At 38.3% G+C, this 20,761-nt stretch overlaps 2 protein-coding genes across 2 annotated transcripts; both read left to right on the forward strand.

Moving 5' to 3' along the window:
* Positions 1–245: 245 nt before the first annotated feature.
* LOC116256507 (protein tesmin/TSO1-like CXC 5) lies at positions 246–8,749 on the forward strand. The gene is made up of 8 exons (XM_031632888.2): positions 246–731; positions 2,324–2,437; positions 3,824–4,001; positions 4,918–5,277; positions 6,925–7,034; positions 7,143–7,237; positions 7,485–7,886; positions 8,008–8,749. Exons 1-8 carry the CDS (start codon positions 598–600, stop codon positions 8,220–8,222), a joined length of 1,608 nt encoding a protein of 535 aa, XP_031488748.1. The 5' UTR covers positions 246–597; the 3' UTR covers positions 8,223–8,749.
* Positions 8,750–11,718: 2,969 nt separating this feature from the next.
* LOC116255529 (uncharacterized) lies at positions 11,719–18,217 on the forward strand. Its single transcript, XM_031631385.2, has 13 exons — positions 11,719–12,089; positions 12,192–12,265; positions 12,407–12,487; positions 12,984–13,109; positions 13,186–13,272; positions 13,760–13,813; positions 14,855–14,945; positions 15,036–15,106; positions 15,203–15,272; positions 16,174–16,226; positions 16,351–16,444; positions 16,678–16,775; positions 17,885–18,217. Exons 1-13 carry the CDS (start codon positions 11,822–11,824, stop codon positions 17,978–17,980), a joined length of 1,263 nt encoding a protein of 420 aa, XP_031487245.1. The 5' UTR covers positions 11,719–11,821; the 3' UTR covers positions 17,981–18,217.
* Positions 18,218–20,761: the final 2,544 nt, after the last annotated feature.

Consider the following 20,761-nt stretch of genomic DNA (forward strand, 5'->3'; position numbering starts at 1 on the left):
CTCGAGAGATCGACTCGATCCGGATAAACATAAACTCGATCCAGTCACGGTGTCACCCTCTCTGAGCGGAAGATGTCGTGCCGAGACCGACGGCGGAGGGTTCACCACCGGGAGAACCATTGAATTCTGACCGTCGGATCGATTCCAGCAAGCGCTACCGTCCGATGGGCACTAGGACCGCGATCCCACCGTAGAATATTACGAATTCAATTTCAAAAGGCAGAGAGGGAGGAGAGAAGGCACGCTCTGATGCTGCTTTCTCTCTCGTTCCTCTTTTTATTTTCTTTGTTTCCCCTACCCACCTCTTGAAGCGAAATCGCCTCGCTTTCGTTCCCGCCACGCCCCTCCCTCGATCGGAACCCCTCAGCTTCCGCTATTTCTCGCCCGTTTCCGGCCTCAGTCCTCATTGATTCCGGTGAAGGGCTTTAGCTGTTCCGCTGGAATTTTGTTGCCTACATCGACCTCGTACTTTTGAGGAGATCGCTCCGTGGAATCGCTTGACGTGTTTAGGTTCCTGAGCTTTGAGCGGTAAATTCTCCTCAACGTTCAGGAGAATCGTTGCTCCTGGTATGAAAATTTGGACCCGCTGAGGCGGTGATGGAGCAAGGGCTCCAGCAGGCGGATTTTGCAGGGAAGAAGCTGGCCGCTAGACAGCTAGATTTCACCGGAATATGCAGCACCTCCGCAGCTGTGGCCGAGAGTCTGCCCCGCCCCTCAGCGATTCCTGTCTTGTGAGTGTCAAGATCATCCCGGCTTCATCCCGCTCAATTTGTTGCTTGTGTCTTCAATTCTTCGGTTCACGGGAACTCCTTTATAATTTTTCCGATTCAAAAAATTGTTGCGCAAGTCCTCCAAAGATGCATGTCTTGGTTACCTTTCCGAGTTCTTTTTTTTTTTGGGAGAAAATTTAAATTTTAAACGTTTTTGATCTACAGGCGTTTCAGGATCGTGGATTTGTAGTCCGATTTCTTGTATATAATGGCGATTTCGTCTGTAGAATACAATTTTAATTTCAGTAGTTTCTTCTTGGCTTTAAATTTGAAACTGACTGACGGAAATTTGTTGTTAAATTTCCTAAAGCTTGCGTTTTGGACGAAGATCTTTGTTCTTCCGTTACGTTCTCCGTTTTACTGTGTGAAAATTTCTTTCTTTAATTTTTTTCTTTTGTATTGGAAATTATTGCGCTAAGACTTAAGAGTTAGCCAATTTCAGAAGGCTTTGGTCTTCTATCTGGGCAAAACGGTTCTTTTCGGTCTTCTTTTGGTATGAGTTTTAAATGACTTATTTTTTAGTTGCAAGCATTCTTCCTTGTTGTTTCTCATTTTGTTTTTGTTTTTTAACTAAACAACGCATTTCCTAAATGATTAAAATGCATGGTGAATTATGCAGCAGTGCACCTGGAGATTGTAACTGTATGAACATGTCCTGTTTAGAAATGATTTCTTTATTATTGTCGCTTTTTGCCTTCTTCGGTTACAGTTTCTTTACTAAAACTATACGCAGTATACTTCCTATACATGCGTCGGAACCATATGTAGAAAAAGAAACACCCACTTATTTATAACTATGATACAGTTGAAATATTCTATCGTAGTTGACCTACAAAGATCAATGAGTATCTATTGAGTGAATGCATGAAAAGGGGGAGGGAGTTTTTTTTTTAAATTATAGTTTACTTGAATTATATAATTATTTCTTAAATATATATTTATTGGTCTTTTTTTTATGTCTGGGCAAAGAGGAGATGATTTTTTACATTGTATCTTTTACATAAGTTTTATATTTATTTTTAATATTGTTTTATTTTTAGGTGTTACATTTCGTACATCTTTAGTCTGTTCTTTTTCCACGATCCCGGTACACAGTTGTCGGATTTCTATAAAGAGAAAATACAGAATACGTTTCACAGTCTTAAGCGATAAGGTTCTAAGGTTTGGACGTTATTCTGCAGTTTAAACTGCATCATATTTCACTTGATTTGTTTGGTGGAGTACATAAAATGCTATCTGATTGCCGGGGTCATACTCTCCGTGCTACTTATCTCATAAGTTTTTTACGTAATGCTGCATTGAAATTTGAAGGTGAATGTTATTTCCTTTTCCCTGAGTAGCCGGCTGTTGGTTGTTTTCTTCCTGGAACTAAGATAGAACTTAGAAGATGTTAACAGTTAATTTCTTTGCTTACTAAGTGAAAAAAAAGAATTGCTATTTTCTTGATGTTTCTCTTTTTGTTTGATATTCATGAACCTATCATTTGGTATTGTTGTCTGATTTTTGTTTGTTTGTTTGTTTGTTTTGTTTTTTTTGTTTTTTTTTATATACAGAAAGCCAGAATCACCAAGGTCTTCAAGACCTCCCCGCTCAATTTTTGATTCAAAAGATGGCACTCCTAAGAAACCAAAGCAGTGCAACTGCAAGCATTCAAAATGCTTGAAATTGTAAGTGCCATATGAGTTGATATGTTTGTTCAATTTGTTTTTGTGGTGTTTGTCATTTTATGAAGATATAGGTTATTTTTCCCTGTGAAAATTTTGAAAGACAAGCAGTTGAAGATGCTGCATGTGAGAAAGTGAGAGAATTTAGAGGCCACGGAATCTGACTATTTGGGACTTGAGAGTTAATCCGTATTCTTCTTAATCTTCTTTTGAGATATCATTTGATGACCTCGGCCCTTGGGTTTCATATTCAAGAAAGATTTGGAAAACCTGGTTTGTTCAATGCAACAAGACATGTCACAGGAATGGGGATTCAGGAAGGAACTGGATTCATTCACCCTTCAGGATGCAGACTTGTTCAATAGAGGCATTTTTCAATTTTGTGAGAGATAATTTCATTTAGAGACATGCTGTTCTTTTTATGGTCACATTTTTCGCATTGCAGAATCTAACTTTTAAACCTTGCCAATTCTTTCTCCTTTTGCATTAATGTGCTTGTGAGTTGAAGTACATGTAAAGTTAGTGCAGTTGCTAATTCTTTTGGATAACTTATACTTTCCATATTTCGTCCAAGTATGCTAGTTGTGGTTGTTATCCGTGTGAGTCCAGTGCATTCTATAGTATGTTCATTTGCAACCACTAGGTATGCTTTTATGTTATTCCCTTGATTATGCATATTCAGGAGTGGTCTACCCTCTACTCATGATTCTCTGGTAGACTAATCTTTGTCAAGTCCATCGTAGCGCTGGAAAATTGTATATCGAATATGTGGTAAGTATAATTGACATTGTCTGTCAGTCTAAGTCACATAAGTACAACAGTTTTGCCCAAGTACCAGTAGCAATATGGCGGTACTGGTACGTGGGTATGTCCATGGTATGTTTGGATCGGTTTCAAGTTGGAACCGATCCAAAACACTATTTTTTCTTTTGTTAAGTTCTAAACATTGTCTTCATGATGTATCAGAGTATGATTTTTGTTTTATGTTTGTGTTTTTGTGGAATTTTGCATACACACGCACACACTCATTCTTGTGTGTGTGTGTGTGTGTATATATATATATATATATATATATATATATATCTTGTTCATGCATACCTTTTTTTGCCGTACCAACATACCCAAATTTTCTAAATTTGCTGTACCGATACCCACTTCCCCTTACCCTTACCCATGTGACTTAGCTACCAATTGATGAAATATCAGTTCTGTGTTCTTTTTCCACGTGAAGCATTTGGCTGCTACTGCTTTTATGTTCCGAGAGATTTAGTCATGTGTTCTTTTTGATTCCTGTCTTGTTATTAATTTGGAATGTCAGTGTGGTGTTGCCTTAGGCTTATTGAATTATATATGGACTGAGTCTGATCTATAACTTTCTCCCATGGGCAGGTACTGTGAGTGCTTTGCAGCAGGTATATATTGTGATGGATGCAACTGTGTTAACTGTTGCAATAATGTTGAAAATGAAGCTGTCAGACTTGAAGCTGTTGAAGCTACACTGGAGCGTAACCCACATGCATTTAGACCAAAGATTGCCAGCAGTCCTGTTGCATCTAGGGATAGTCGGGTATTCCTCATATTCAAAATTTCAAAATATTATCAGTGATAATTGCTTAACTCTCTTTTTCTGTAGCAAGACATACACAACACACACACACACATATATATACTGGCCAGTGTTGTGAAAGACACTTCAGATTGGAGCTTATTGGCTGACACGTAATTGGCTCCTCACCAATACAATACACATACAGGTTATTTGTTTATATTTTATTCTTTTTAAACTCAAGTTGAAATAATTATTTGTTTAATTTAGAAGATAATAAAACAGTGCGATATGAGTCGATGATAAAGATGTATCGGTTGACAAACCAATATGGCACTGATTCTGCCATTTACAACATTACTGTTGGCCACTATGCATGTGCGTTGTGCACTTTCCCATGTCTGCATGGGCATTTGCATATGTGCTTAAGCAACTGGCGTTGATGATACATTGTCAGTTGTTAGGAAGATATTTTCTAGTAGACCAACAATAAGGAATTTACTAGATTTATGTACTAAAGGTAAGAAAGTGTTTTGCTTGAAAATTTGGTGTAAGATGCCTAGATACTACTGTGCAATTTGAACTTTCACTTTCTTCTGCTTCTAAAAATACATTTTATAACTAAATTTCTTTGATACAAATTGTAATAGTAAGTGAAACATTGTAAATCCATCATACACTGAAATGCTGCATAGAGAATAAGATGCTTAACTGCATAAAACCTGTATTTCAGCCAACCTGCCTACTTGTGGCATACCCATCTCATCCTCCTAAAGACCCAGGTGTCTGTTTTGTTTATTGTTTGTGCTTGTTATTATATTTGTATTGTGATACCATGTAACTCTAATTATCAAATAGAGGTATTACTTGACATGTATCAAACATTGGTCATCAATGTTATTGCACTGAGATGCTTCGTGGACTGTTATCAATCCAGGAAGAAACAGGGGAGCTGCCCCTAGTGGGAAAGCATAACAAAGGTTGCCATTGCAAAAAGTCAGGTTGTCTGAAAAAGTACTGTGAGTGCTTCCAAGCCAGTGTTCTGTGCTCTGAGAACTGCAAATGCATTGACTGTAAGAACTTTGAAGGTAGTGAAGAGAGAAGAGCTCTCTGCCATTCTGATCCTAGCATTGCATTGAACTATATCCAGCAAGCAGCAAATGCTGCCATAAACGGAGCTATTGGATCATCAGGTTTTGCGTCTCCTCCACTGAACAAGAAAAGGAGAAACCAAGAAATTTTCTATACCATGGCTGCTAAGGATCCTTCAAGTCAAAGGATTCCTCAGTTTCCTCAGGTATGAGCCTGCTGCCCCTCACGGACGTATGTATGAATTCTTTTGTCTTTTCTTTGTTGATGTTGTTATCTTTAAAAGTTGGCCAATTAGTAATTAGGAAACTGAATGGCCTGAGGTTGACTTCCTTTTCCAACAAATGGGACAGCTAGGTCTCTCTCCTAATCCTCATGGTCCCATTCAAATATTATGAAAATTTCTCTATTAAGAAAATCTTTCAAAATCCCCATTCTTTTGAAAAAGTGTTGCATATTGAGGGGTGATTTCAGTTTTTTTATTTGTCTTACCTTCCTTTTCTGGTGCATCAAGCATGAAGCAAGTTTTGGAAGAAATTAGTTGCACAAAAGGTTCTAAGGGAAGGGAAAAAGTTTCAGATTTAGATGGCAATGACCTAGCAATCTACCAAGCGTCCGCTCAATATGGTGTTTGCTATCTTAGATGCTGATAGGAAATTTAAATATACTATGTGATGGAAGTGTATTTTTGTTCTTGAAAAGGACCGGCAGTCTGTTTTGTCCTTTTTGCAGAGAATAGTGGCTGCAAAATTTGCACTTACTGAAAACATGAAATCAGGATTTAGTTGTACTAATTTGATAATTTGCTTTACAGTAAGCCCACTGCCTCTGAATGGCACATGTACCGTAACATTGTTTTTACTGTGGGTAGACCTTTTTCCAGAAACATTTCTGGAGCAGAAGAAGCGTATGGTGATTGGCTTTTCCTTCATATCGTCTGTACTGTACCTTGTACCCAACAAAACAGGATCTTTTCAATTTGACATGCTATATTAAGTCAGGTTTCCTTTTTTTTTTCTCTTTTGGTCCACATTGTTGATATCAACTTGGTAAACTTGTCAAACAATTTAGAAGGCTCATGAATGACAATCACCTTGTTCTAAAGCCTATGGCCCCATTGGTAGTTTGGTATAGATGTTGCATGTTGGAAGCAAGCTTTATCTAACTCAACCAAGAATCTTGTTAAAGTGCTCATCCTTTGAAGATTATTAGCATTTTCATCATGCCCAAAGTCATCAAGTTGTATTCCACTGTTTAGATAGTTGCCTGAAAATGCAAGATTTTTGTCTTAGGAATGATTGGAATGATGATGTGCCTTCTTGTATCTTGTTTTATGTTGTCATTTAGATCGACTGCCAACATGCATATGAGGATTTTCTCTCTCTCTTAATTATTTTTCTATGCTGACGTTAAATATCTGGAGCATAACTGGTGGTAATTCAATGTAGCTGAAACACTTGTCCATAACTCCTTGATTTAGTAGCGCGTGTGCATTTGTGAGACTGCCATGCCACCTCATACCAGCCAGATCTTTGCAATAGGCACTGAATCAATGAATGTGTCTTCTGCATACAGGAGAGTGAAGTTTTTTATTTAAGCAGAATTGCTTTGCCAGAGACTCAGTTATGATGCCTATTTATTTACGACTTGGTGGTTTTGTCACCACACTGATGCTTGTTGACCATGAAATGAGTAGTTCTGCTGATGTTTCACATTGCTAAGCTTAGCAACAACCCCAAGTGACCTGATAAGCACTCATTTCTCAAATGACCTTCCTTTGTTATCAGAATGTCTGAGTCATCAATTTGTTTAAGATTCTGGCAAGTTATTTCTTTCTTTTTTTTAACTTATTCAGGCAAGTCAACTGAAAGCTTCATCTTCAGTGCCATCATCTTCGTTAGCTTCCCTTTCTGTTTCTCATTCAGTGGTGCCAACAGCTTTGGGTTCTTCGAAATTTTCATACAGGTAGCTTAGTTTTTCCGTCCATGTTATAATTTTGGAAAATTTTGATCCTGAGGTTCATATCTCTTCTTATGCTATCTTAAATGTGGTTTGTCTTGGCCTGTAATCAAGGTCTCTGCTAGCAGACGTTGTGCAGCCAGAGGACGTGAAGGAGCTTTGTAAGCTCCTGGTGGTAGTTTCAGCAGAAGCTGATAAAGCATTTAGAGGTACTTTGGGTGCTCTTTGTAGGTTCATCTTAAAAATGTGATTGTTTGAATACTGAAAAATGTGCAGAAGAGCTTAATATTTTTTATATAATTTAGAAAAGGGCTTTTTTTTTGCCTTTACTACAAAAAAAACTGATAATTTTGCAATGTAATGCTGAACTTTCTATAAAATTGTGCTAGTTTTCCTTGATGGTTGTTCAAGCTATGTCATAGTCTTGCAAGTTACTAATTAATCTCTTTCTTCCAGGGAAAAATAGCCAAAAGGAAGAAAAGATAGAGATAGGTGGTCAGTCTGAGAAGCCCCAGGAATTGGCCATGGAAACACAGGATGGTTGTTCCGAATCCGCAGAAGTCTCAAATGAAAGCCAACCAGATAAAATGGGAGCAAATAAGTCAGTCTCAGAGGATGCGGATGTGGAAAGGAGTAGGCCTATGTCGCCAGGAACGCTAGCACTTATGTGTGATGAGCAAGATACAATGTTGATGGCATCAGCATCCCCATCTGGAGTTCCAGGCTGTAGCAGTAGGATGGCTTCAAGATTTCCGTGCAACTCTGGAGTATCAGAACTGTACATGGAGCAGGAGAGGTGTGTGTTGACTGAGCTCCGAGATTGCCTTCGGAGGCTGATAACGCTTGGGACAATGAGAGGTAAAACACAGTAATGCTTTGTAAAATTGCAAAGACGATTTGCTTTGAAATTATTTTGGCTTGGAGTGGTTCTTGTCTTAGGCAATAGTTGCTCAGATATCACCTTACTACTTTTGTTCAGAGATACAGTACTCCATGAACATGGATAAGTCGGAGCAGCATGGGAGTCATCAAGAATCAGGGAACACAAGAGCTGCGCCACCAACAAGTGCTGGATTTCCCCAAACAGCAAATTCAGTTGCTACGGCAGTTCACAGTAATGGTTTGCCCATTAAGGTTGGGCATCCTGTTGAAAATGGCGAGGCTCACATAAAAGTGGAGACTATGGAGCAATGAGGATCTGTTAATCAATTTTGTTGCGGTCTCCTGTTAGCTAAAGCTGCAGAGGTTTTCAGCAACTGACACAGGATAAGCCAATGATATTTCTGAAGGCTTTCGGGCGCCATTTTTTCTCCCATCATCATCATGAATGTATTTATGTGGTTCTTTCAGGGTTTACATTTCAATCTTCACCTGCTAGGCTGCTACTTGAATAAACTTAGCTAAGGTGCTGGATCAAAATTGCTGAGAGGTTAATTTTGGCCTCCGGAAGTATCGCATTTCTGGGCAGGACAGTGTCTTGAGTTGCAACGCTGACCATGGACGTGCAGGTGAACCCTCCACGGCAACCATGACCATATATGTACATTATCTGAGATTCATTATCTGCTCAGAGGCTTTTCCCAGCTGGTCATTCATAGCTCTTGTAGGCGCCAAAAGAGTAGATATATATTACCTCGATTTTGTTGTAATTGGTGAGAAATCTAAGCACCAGATGTAATTACTTTCGGTCGAAATTCTCCAAATTTTCTAGATTTTTCCCATCAGTTTGCTTGGTTCGCAAACAGGCAAACAGGATGGGTGTTGATTTTAAGGTCAATTATGCAAGTTTTCTGGCGCCATGGGTACAGGACAGGAATATGGAGGTAGAATTCTTCCCCTTCCTGCAATGGAACTTTGTTCCTTTTCTTAGTTACGGCAGACGTACACTCTAAGAAGCAGCTGTTTCTTCCGCAGATTATGTATCAATCAGATATAAAGTTCCCAATTCACGCGGTTTTATGCCCGTCATCCACAAATGATGAAGGGTTTTTTTTTTTTGTCTTATTCTATGCATATGCTGGGGAAACCAGAGCCTTTAGTTTCTGATTACTAACCTTTCGCACAAGTCTTAGAATGAACTCTCCGAAAACTTGATGCGGATGAAAAAAAACATGAACCGCCGCTTAAACGTCTGGGCCACGGCAGTTTTAGTTGGAAACTCCGGCCTTTTGACACCTTTCAGCCTGTTCTTCACTTGGTCATATCATGGAAGCCAAGCAACTTGATTAAGACCAAGGTGCGAACTTTCTGTCGGTTAATTTGAAGATTTCTTGAAGTCAGCAGCTACCACGAATTGGCTTCGGGGGACGGCAGATACACTTGCTAGAAGTAAATTCTTCGCGTATTGCCAAGCATAGTTGCTCTTAGGTTTGTCATATGCACCACGTGGAGAAACTTTGCATCACCATCTCTTCTGTGTCTGCTTCTATTTGAAGTTTTCCATTGGAGCGAATATTAACTTTAAGGGTTCCATTTATTTCGAGCATGAAACAAGGTCTTACCGAACTTAGCTTTAAAATATAAATCTCAGGTCTTATACAAGCTGCCATTAAGAAATCTGTAGTACAGCGTGCTTCTTGTTAGAGTGAACTGGATCCGATAGGTGTGGCCATTGCATTGATTCTTTTTTCAGTTTTTAGCAACAAGAAGGAATTGCACCAAGGCCTGGGTGGCCTAAACCCCTGAACTTACGACGGCTATGACGTTTTCAGCATTACTGGAGTGGGGATTCTCACGAGTGTGGGACTATGTCTGTCAAACAGGCGCTGTCCACTACCACAATAGGAAACTCAAACCCCCTCGCGTGATGAGGCTATCTCAGCCATGAGTTCTCTGAGATTAGTGAACAGGGGCGTGCTATCTATTGGTTCGCGCAGGTCATGTGATGGAACCACTGCATTCCTCGTCAGCGCGTCCCAGTTGTCCCACAATAAACAATATCTGCCCAATACTTGTGACACGGCTGCGACCTTAATTTTCTTCTAAGAATACTGATGTCAGCGTTGAATGTCGGATCATCCTGTGGGTGAGATGGAAATTCTGTTGATGATTAGAACAAACATACCAAGAGTTGAAAAGTGAGATTGAATTTACAAGAACAAGGAAATTCGGTGAACTTTTTTTTTTTTTTTTTGGGTAATCCTCAGTTTTGTTCCTTTTGAGTTTGAATCTTCCAACCAAATGCTGTTTTGGAGGACGAAGGTCGTTTTGTCTCCCAAATGGCATTTAAAACGTCTCTTGATGATGGTCAGATCTGAGTTTGTGAAAGATTCAGTTTCGACAAAACGTTTTGAAAAAAGGAGTGAAGAATTCACAGAAACTGCACAAAAAAATAGTTGTGAAACCAAGTCATAAATCCTAGTTTTCACAAAGTCATTTCATAAAGTATCATCGAGAGACAATAAAAATGAAAGACGATGCGATTAAGCCACTGAGAGACGCACTAGAGGCCCTTGCTTTTCCATAATGATGGTATACGTATTTATCATTAAGGATATAGGCGCAATGGATGGGGCATAGGTCGATAGGCAGTCAGTGTTTGCTTCGAACTTGCGGCGTTCACTTTCTGTGCTACAAAAAGAAAGCACCAGTATGCAAAATAAGGGCACCTGCAAGTAGTATACAAAATTCACAATTGGACGATGGTTGCTTCTATCACCAACTTACTAAGTTTTTCAATTCCAAAGAAGAAAACCACTTTATGTTTTTAGTTTTTTCTTTATTTTCGGCTAAAGCAACATTTTGGCCTTTAGTAATGAAAAGGCTAATCTAGGTAGAGGAACTTGCTACATTATTTTAACGTGCTCTATCTAATATTGGTTTCCAATCAATGTAAAACTGTGGGAAGTAGACACTGAAATCTGGTATTAAAACCTTGGATTGTGCTTTTCCATCTCCTTATCTCTCTCTCACTAACCAACAATATATATATATATATATATACCCGAGCCAATCCACTATTCCGTTTATGTGACCAAACACGAAAAGTTCACTTTGGTGATTGGCAAAGTCGTAACTCGACTTGATGAAGACTGGGTCACTGGATCAAAGATAACTTGGCAACTCCATAGAGTTAGGTCATAATTTTTTTATAGTGTATCTCATAAGATATTTTTTCACCAACTAAAAAAAAAAAATGAGTATTTACGTATATTCCCTAAAGTTCAATGGTATTTCACAATTTAAAAATAACAAATCATTCAGCAACATGCGATAAAAGAATACAAAAAATTACATATCACAGATCAACGTTTGGACAAATAACATAACACCGCAAAAAGATTGCTCCTCCACAAATCAAGCCTCCGCATTTCACCATAACTCTCAAATTTATGCTTTTTACAGTATAGTGTTGTTGCAAGTAGATGCTGAAATCTAAAGTGTGATACAACTGTGGATTTCAGTTATCGTGGATTTTAAATCCCCACGGATCTAAGATCTATAAGAAATCAAACGCCACCTTGAAACGTTATGCTAACTTGTGTTTAACCTTGGTTACAATAACGGCGGCAATTGAAGGAGGGTTTTTGAGAGGTTTGGGGAACAGATGAGTGGTGATTTATAGATGGAAAAACTTTGGGAGGCGATTTGCTATTAGACCAAATTGTGTGCGGCGGTATGCAATTGTTTTAAAAAATATGTAAGTGGTTGACGGTCGGTCCGATCTTAGATGACTTGGATAAGCGAGTTTACCAGCTAAACCGTTCATTTTGGACAAGCAACGGTTGGGATTCGAGCTCTCCCGCGATTCCTTCCCTCTCGGGAAGAGCGCAGAGAAACGACGGAAAGAAGTCATGCAAGCATTCGGTTTCCTCTCCTTCTCCAAGTCCCTCTCGGGAGGCACCGTGCGCACCATAGCGTCCCTCCCTTCGTTCACCGCCGGCCGCCGCTTCTGCAGAATTCTCCGTCCGGGATCTTTCAGCCTCAAGTTTGGTTCGAGGTCGCTTCTCTTACCCAGACTTGCTCTACTGGTCTGCCTAGCCCATACGATGGAGGCGTTGAGTCCTGAAAGCTTCCGAACGGACTTCATGGAAATGCTGCGCACCAGACGTACTGGAGAAGGCAATTCCTTGTCTCTCTCACAAAACCCAGAATTTCTATCATGAAGTTCATCATATTTTATTATCTAAATTGCTGAAACTTTTATTTTTTGTTTGTTCTTAGTTCCTCTTCATGTAGAGCGCGCTGCTCCCGTGACTGATCCGAACTACCAGGGGAGCTTTCAGTTTCCACGGGTGGTAGGAAATTATTTTTCTTTAGACCTGGAAATTGTTGTGCATTGTTCGAGTCTTCGAGATTTCAAATTTTTTTGTGGTCCTCTTATTTCGTTCATCGCATACTTTCCTGTATTTGCTTAAGAAATCAATGATGATTTGCAGGCAATGGAGTCTTGTCCTAGGAAGGACGTGGGAGACCCAAAGATTGCGCTTGTGGAAGAAAATTTTTACTTGTTCACGGAGGTAAAGTTCCTAACTCGGACGCGCCTTATTCACTGATGGACTTTTTAAAATACTGAAGAAATTGAGGTGAACTTTCTTAAGGTAGATGGTTAGTTTATTGATTTTACTTAAGCTGGCCCGATTTCAAGACGAGCTTACAAGGTAGAGTTTACTTTCTGCTGTTTGATCTCGATCGTGTTATCGCATTGAGGTTTCAATCCAATCTATATTCGACTTCTTCAGTTCAGTTTCCAATGTGATACATTTGGTCTTTTTGCAACATATCTAAGTGAAAATGGTCTAAGTGAGTTCAATTTTTCATCTATAACCAGCGTCTTCAATGTGGGATGGATATGCTGCATATATGGTCAATTTTATTCCATAATGTTTTTGAGTGCTGTCCATCTTCCGGAGGGGGTTTTTGCTGTCCTTTTTGCTAAAAAATGGAAAGGTTCCTTGCTATTTGTTGCTATGTCATGCTCATGGACAAAAGCGTTGCTTTTGTTCTGGTAGTTAGGCAGGTGAACAGGGGAAAATGCCAGTGCTGGTTCTGAAACTGAGGGATAAGACGGAGAAAATGCCCGCTATTGTGATTCTTCATAGCTCTTACAAAACCAAGGAATGGGTGCGACCGCTTCTGGAGGTAAATTTCCTCCCTTTGATTTGGTGTTCTTTATATGGTTTAGTAGTATGGCCATTTATTCCGTGTGCATGCTTAGGCTTATGCTTCACGGGGCTATGTTGCTGTTGCCGTGGATGCACGCTATCATGGTGAAAGGGCGAAGACTTTAACTTATTACCGAGATGTATGGTATTCTTTATCTTTTATTCCTCCATTGGTTTCCTATGGATGCCTGCTGATTCTGATGGAGCAGAATTTTTATTGAGTTGGCGTTGCCAGTTCTTTATGTGGATGAAACTGCAGTCTCTTTCTCAGTTACCATTTTATTCAAAAATCGACCATGCAGGTACAGTTTGTGGGATTTATTTTATAGGGGTCATGAACTAATTTATCAGTGAATTTTTAGCCATTTATGTAATTCAAATAAAAATGACCAAAAATTCATAAATTTTAAGGTTTCCAAAGTCGTGCTTTTTCTGTTAGATTTTCTCAAAGAAAAAACAGGTTTTTCTGAGAAATGTACCCTGCTAAATGTATCTGCAGAGGCATAACGCTCGTAAAAGACTACAAAAGTGTCATTTCTTGCACTGTCTATGCAGATCTATAATTTAAATGTGCATAGAGTATATTTTTCCTTTATCTCCCCTCAATTCATATGCTCCTTCATGCAGGCACTTATATCTGCTTGGAAACATGGTGACACCATGCCTTTCTTGTTTGACACGGTATAGAAATGTTTTTATAATGGCTTTGTCTATATTTCTTCCCTTTTGCGGCTGTTCTTGTTGTTCTTCTGTTACAAGTTTGACCGTGGGAAGTGATGCATAGAGTTATGTTATACTGACACAAATAGTTATATACTTATATATCAAAATTAAACTGGCCTTCAATGGTTGCTTAGCCCATTAAAGTAAAAAAATTTGGGACTGGGGAGTGATGGCAGTATTTTACATCCTTCAAAGTCTTAGTTTGTTAAAATGCCAGAAACCTGCCAAATCCTCATGGGATTTGTTGGAAGCCTTGTAAGCCAGCCCATTGCTGGTTCTCTTGACTTTAATATTTGTGACTGGTGTCCATTATCTGGCACAATGTCAATAAATTAGGTTTACCTTTGCTGAAATAAAACCTTGTAAATTGATATGATAGTAGGACGAGTTGTGCATCACAACATGCTCAGGCCCCTTTTGACCCATGAAAGTAAGAAGAAGAATTTTATATGGTTCATGCAGAGACCATGAAATACAGTTAATACAGGAAAGAATGCCAACAATGAAGGATTCAAGTTAAGTGCTGGGTTTGATGGGCTGCTAGCTTCAGCTACAGGGAAAACTAAAATGTCATCTTGAAGGGAGAAAAGAACAATTTGAATGATGATAGTGGTACTATGTGGAACAGAAACAAAGTACATACAATAAACTTCAGGCTCTAAATTTTTTCTCAAGTGATGTGGTGCCTAACTGTTATCTATTTTGTGGATATGGAAACTCCTAATGTCAATGCAACATTGGTCTGAAAGTTGGTCAAGGGCTTGCATTTAAAGTAGTAGTGGTAGAGTTGTATGACTCTTCAGGACAGAATTATGTCATACATCCCTTGTATCACAATGGACTAAACTTTCCTGCTTACGGGCCCGCTAAAGAAGAATTAATTTCCTTTGGTTTTAACAATATCTCACCCAGGACATTATACAAGTATTTAGTCCATTTATTGCATGATATTCTTTATGCTTCCACGTCTCATCTGCATTTTTGTGTTTATGAACGAAGGTCTGGGACTTGATAAAATTGGCAGACTATCTAACCCAGAGGGTAGATGTTGACTCATCTAAGATTGGCATTACTGGTGAATCACTTGGAGGTAGACCATGATCCTTTTTGGAGTTTGTTAATATTTTATTGACCATTTGCAATTAAAATATACCACTTATACATTGATTTGAGGCTACAGGAATGCATGCATGGTTTGCTGCTGCAGTTGATTCCAGGTACTCTGTGGTTGTGCCAATAATTGGTATTCAGGTGAAAACCCTTGTTTTTCTTCCTATATATGTCTGCAATAGTTTGCCGGTCACACTGTATTCCAGACAATGCTAACACTTTTCCAGGAATACACAGGGATTTCATTGGGCATTGGAAAATGACAAATGGCAAGCCCGAGTTGATAGTATAAAGCCTGTTTTTGAAGGTGTGCTTGTGTATTCTTGCTAATTCTTAGCTCCAATGGGTGTTAAGTTGCATGAGCATAAGTTCAGTTTTTTCTCCAAAATCTTGCATGCCTTAGCTTTTAATCTGTTAACTGTTATTGAACATGATTATATATTGGAAGGTTGCCTACTGTAGGAGTTTTTGTCTTGTTCTTATCTAATAACTCAGGAAAATAATTTTCTAGTTATTTTTTTGCGGTTGTTGGTGACATTTTTCACCATGATTTTTCAAAATATTTATCATAGGATATCTCCAGCTCATTGAATTTACTTTTCTTTCTTCTTTACTGTTCTTTATCATGATGCTGAATTTTAAGTATGATGTTCTTTTACATTTATCCAATTATCCTTTACTGGATACAAAGAAAATGCATGACTTGGTTCTTGGTTCATGTTGTTGCTCATTGTTTTTCTTGTTCATCTTTCATGGATACGAAGAAGATGCATGACTTGGTTCTTGGTTCATGTTGACATTCATTGTTTTTCCTGTACGTTATTCAACTAACCATGCAGGATCCATAATTGCTGTTGCTTAGAACTGGTTGGTTTTTTCTTCACGTACTCTTATTCAGAAAACAAGTCTGCAAGAGAAAACCTTTAATGCTTGTAATTGAGGATGCAACATGGTAGTTGCTGAAGCTTGCAATTTAAGTTTTTCTCATGTATTTCTCTTTCTTTGTTCACTTATTCCTTTTCATTGTTGATAATATCATCATTTCTATGTGTGCTTCAGACTTCTGTCTGTCATTCTTGGTTTCTTTCCCAAATGATAGATATCTGTACCCAAAAAGATCTGTTAGGTGCATGCATTCCAAACTAGGTATCAATATACTTGGACTCTTAGCTTCAGGAAATCTAATCTGCCACTTTTCCTGGTTGCAGAAGCACGTGTTGACTTAGGTAAACCTTCAATTGATAGGGGAGTGGTGGAGAAGGTATGTTCTCACTGAAGATGATGCAAGCATATTTATTTCGTTATGCTTTCATTCATGTCGATTATCAAATTGTGTTTGACTTTCATTTCTGGGTTCTGGATGACCATCCTGTTTCCCCTTTCAGGTATGGGACCGAATTGCACCAGGTCTAGCTCATCAATTTGATGCACCTGATTCTGTTCCAGTTATTGCACCACGGCCTCTACTCATTCTAAATGGTATCTATTTTCAAATCTTTTTGCTTCTTTGTACAAGGATGCAGACAGTTGAAAGATCCTTTCATTTTCTTCTCCTTTTCAAAAAAAGTCTACGATAATTAGGCAGAAGATCAATATTCCTTCTTCTTCAACCACTTTGATGGTTGTGAAATTGTTTATTTAATCAAAGACACCATAGAAATAGGTGAAAAGGTGGTCACTTCCTTGTGAATTTGGTTTTATGCCTGTGGCAGGTCAAGACGATCCACGGTGCCCTATTGGAGGCTTACAAGAGCCTATCTCAAGGACCATTAAGGCTTATGAGGATGCAAAGTTGCCACATAATTTCAAGGTTGTGCATATACATACATACATACATACATACATACATATATATATATATATATATATATAGATAGAGAGAGAGAGAGAGAGAGAGCTATCGAACCCTTATATGTGGACTTGATGGAAATCATCTAGGCTGTCAATTCAAGAAATCGGATGATGGAGGTTCAATTGCAAATAAAGAAGGCAAACTGCTTTTGAAAGAGTCCAAAATACCCTTCAAAAGATGAGAGAGAGAGAGAGAGATGGAAACAAAAAACAAAATTCCTTGTCTTTTTTTGAGGGGTATATGGATTCTTAAAAAAACAGTTTGCCTTCTATGTTTGTAACTTAATCTCCACTAAGTGATCTCCTTGCAATCAATGGCCTAGCTTGTATATGAGGATTTAGTAGATCATTTTCTTATATGTATATGTATATGTAATATATATATATATGTAAAGAGAGAGAGAGAAGAAGAAAAAAACCTGAACCATGACTCTGGCATTTATTTGTCAAAATGACAGCTGATTTGAGCCATCCGATCTGGCTCAGATGCTGGCTCTTGTCTTATGTGTTTTTTTTTAATATTTTTTAACATCTCCTCACCCCCCTCCTCGGCGGCATGATTTTATCAATCCTTCCCTCGCTCCCTCATCCACAAGCACTGGCGCCTTTCCCTGACACCGTTGGGGAAAGGCGTTGGAGGCCACCTCCCTCTCCTTCCCAAATCTAGTGGGAAGAGGGAGGGAGGAAACAGATGGGTGGATTATTCCACCCATCTCCACCACCACCGCACTACGCCTCACCGGTGGGCCTGTCTATGTCGAGGAAAGGGGCTGGCGGCTGCTGGTACTTGTAGATGAAATGAGGCATTGGGGAGAGAGGGAATGTTAAAAAATATATATATATATATATATAAAAGAAGCCAGCATCTCAGCCATCCCATCTCAAGATCGGACGACTCAGATCAACTGTCATTTCGACAAATAAATGCCGGATTCATGGTTCAGTTTCTCTCTCTCTCTCTCTCTCTCTTATATATATATATACATCCCAAAAGTGAGTTCAAAATCTTCTAGTTCATGTGAGGCTTAAGGCATAACATGTCTTCCTTCTTTCTCTTGCTTTTGCCAGTTCATAGCTCAACCAGGAATTGAGCATCTCATGACAGTGGAGATGGTTAAAGAAGCAAGCAATTGGTTTGATAAGTTTCTCAATGTAAGTTGGTAGCCTACTCTCTCTTGAAGCTGGTTAGGCTTGTCTTTGTCAAACTGGAATATGAATGTAAGTCGCCCTTGGTTTGTGGCGTTTATTTATATACTCACCGCAGCTTGAATTGGCTAGTCCACCTGAATAACTATACAAAATTCTAGTGGCTGTAATAATGAGGTGGCTAGTGCTTTATTTATGTCATGAGGAAATAAATGAAGAAATAAAAAACTACGTGTAAGACCTTGTTTTTTTTCATTTCAAACTACTGCCATGTTATGTTGTAAGGATAGCATTTTTCGTGTTGCCCGCATGTTATCAAATAGCAAAATTTGTGCTTCTTACAAGGTTTTTTGCCTTTCGAAGCCACTAAATTGTGAATTGCGCCTCAAAACAGTCTCTTGATTCCAGCACTTCTACTGGAAGAGAACCGCTTTGATTTTCAAGCCTTCGCTGAAAAGTTTGGACGTGGTTTTCCAAAAGATAATTGGTTCTAGGCAGGTCATTACTTCTTTATCAAATCCGAGTTTGGTTTTGCTCTTTCCGCGAAGCAAAAGTACAGTTGTGTGATTTACGATGGTGAATAGTATTGTAGAACGCTTGAAAATGTAGCCATGCATTTGGGAAAAGTAAGGTTTTGCATTTTGTGTGAACCGTAATGGCTCTCAACCAATATCTCACCATTTTAATTTGAAGTCTTTGAAGTCTGGGCATCGGGCCGGGCCGGCCCGACACCTAAAACTTGGTCTCGGGTTCGACCCAACTATTAAAACCCGGGTTTGGTTTGGGTTTGACTCTATTAAATTTAAAAGTATATAATTTTAATATAAAATAATATATAAATATAATTAATTGTAATAAAATATTATATTTATATATATATAAATTAATAAAATAAATTATCAAGCCCACCAAGACTTATTGGGCCACCCGTAATGGCCCGATAAATTGTTGGGCCGACTTGGTGCCTTTTTTTTCGGGCTCAGACTCGAGTCGGGCCGAGTACCGGGTACTCGTCGGTAGTCTGGCCCGGTGCCCAACCTTAGTTTGAAGGCGTTTTATATATTGAACTGAGTGTTTTTACATTGGAAAAAATTCAAAATTTTGGATTATATAATGTTTTCTCCAGCAGAAAAGGCCCCAGCATTGAAGATTGTAATATTGTAGTCATTCAGTTGGCTTTTTTCGATCTACAAGTGAGTTGCTCATACACACATAGGGTCGGTTATACCCAATCTCGTAAATGGACTTAAAATCGTCTGTTTATTTTATGTTATTAATTTAAATAACGTATTTCTTTATCCTAAATTTGATGCATTTCGGCTATTTATACTTGGTTTATAAACAGACCATGATACACGTTGGATTTGGCGACTTAAAATCCAGTATATACTGGAACTAGCTATGCTTCGAGGTGATCTAAGATCTTGGGATATTAGATCTTATAATGTTAGATCCAACTGAGATTTAGTGGTTGAAAGATGTAACATTACATTAAAGATTTATAAGGTTTTGCATCTTGAAATCCATGAGCTCAAGTCAAACTCCCTTCCATCTGACTTGAGATCTATGGAGGAGGCATAATGGTGTTCTTAAATCCACTATTCTCAAATCTACAATTTATTAGAACCATGCTTTTATAGTGAATTCCTTGTCAAAGACTATCAGATCTAAGCTCCGGGATAATCAAATATTCCAAAAGGAAACCGATTCTCGTATTTTTTCAATTCATAAAGTTAAAGTTAAGATCGTAACTCTCTTCATCTTTTTGGGTTGCTTGGGAACTTCTCGTATCCAATTACCTTTTGCGGCCGTTTGGCAACAACAAAACTAACATAAAGTTATATGAATCTAATCAAAGATTGAGACAGATTCATGGATTACTAAAACATAGTGTTTCATGAATTTGTCTTAATGTTCCTATAAATTCGCTTCAATTTTTGTGATACATTCAGCAGATTCATGAAATACTAAAACATAGTGACATATGAATTTGCTTCAATCTTTGAAATACTTAGTATTCCTATTACCAAAATGCCTCTTTTGGAATGCATTTCAAATCCAATATCTTTAAACCCATGGGGTTTATGTGACATAGCATGTTTAATATAGCAAATTCTCTACATTCGATGTAACGAATGATATTTTCCATTTACCTTTTCTTCTTTCATTTACTTTTCTTTTCTCACATTTGGCAGGGAATTTATTTTTAATTTTTTGGGTTTTTTCCTTTATGGGAAAGAGATTGGTTTTTATAAATTTTTAATAATGTAATAGGTAGGCCCAAGCAAAGGGCCAGTAGCTGGTTCTTTTTTGTGGGCGCGTGTATTGTAATTCACCAAAAACGCAAGGGAAAAGGAGTGTCTTTCAATCTTTCTCATTTTGGCATCAGATTCCACAACAAATTCCAGATCCTAGCAAATTAAAGCTTTTAGATCAAACATAACAACTACACATTTACGTTACCAAATTATTTGGCCTATTGAAAAATTTAGATCTACCAACCTTTGAGGAGATCTAACAACACCAGTATTTTTTATTGTTTTGTTTTGTTTTTTGTTTTTTCTCAACCAATTCGATGGATGGCCACAATTATTACTTATAAATTGGCCTAAGGTCCGGTACCTACCAAGTTTTTGTAAATTTTTTTAACTGTAATAATGTTTTATTAGATATCGGACTTTCGACCTCTTTCAATTCAAGGAATTTTAGAACTATTCACGGAATTCTAACTCTAAAGCCATTTGATTTAAGAATTTGGACTTCCATGTAAACGCATTTTTTCCCATACTTGGCGCATTT

Source organism: Nymphaea colorata, chromosome 6 (assembly GCF_008831285.2).
Source record: "Nymphaea colorata isolate Beijing-Zhang1983 chromosome 6, ASM883128v2, whole genome shotgun sequence".
Taxonomy (NCBI): domain Eukaryota; kingdom Viridiplantae; phylum Streptophyta; class Magnoliopsida; order Nymphaeales; family Nymphaeaceae; genus Nymphaea; species Nymphaea colorata.

Excerpts from the sequence above, each read along its gene's own strand:
- LOC116255529 (XM_031631385.2), top strand. The coding sequence starts at position 11,822 with ATGCAAGCATTCGGTTTCCTCTCCTTCTCCAAGTCCCTCTCGGGAGGC. Across the intron at positions 12,488-12,983 it reads ATTTTTACTTGTTCACGGAG|GCAGGTGAACAGGGGAAAAT; the intron begins GTAAAGTTCCTA and ends TCTGGTAGTTAG. Across the intron at positions 13,273-13,759 it reads CTTTAACTTATTACCGAGAT|GCACTTATATCTGCTTGGAA; the intron begins GTATGGTATTCT and ends TCCTTCATGCAG.
- LOC116256507 (XM_031632888.2), top strand. The coding sequence starts at position 598 with ATGGAGCAAGGGCTCCAGCAGGCGGATTTTGCAGGGAAGAAGCTGGCC. Across the intron at positions 7,035-7,142 it reads TCTTCGAAATTTTCATACAG|GTCTCTGCTAGCAGACGTTG; the intron begins GTAGCTTAGTTT and ends CCTGTAATCAAG. Across the intron at positions 7,238-7,484 it reads AGCTGATAAAGCATTTAGAG|GGAAAAATAGCCAAAAGGAA; the intron begins GTACTTTGGGTG and ends TCTTTCTTCCAG.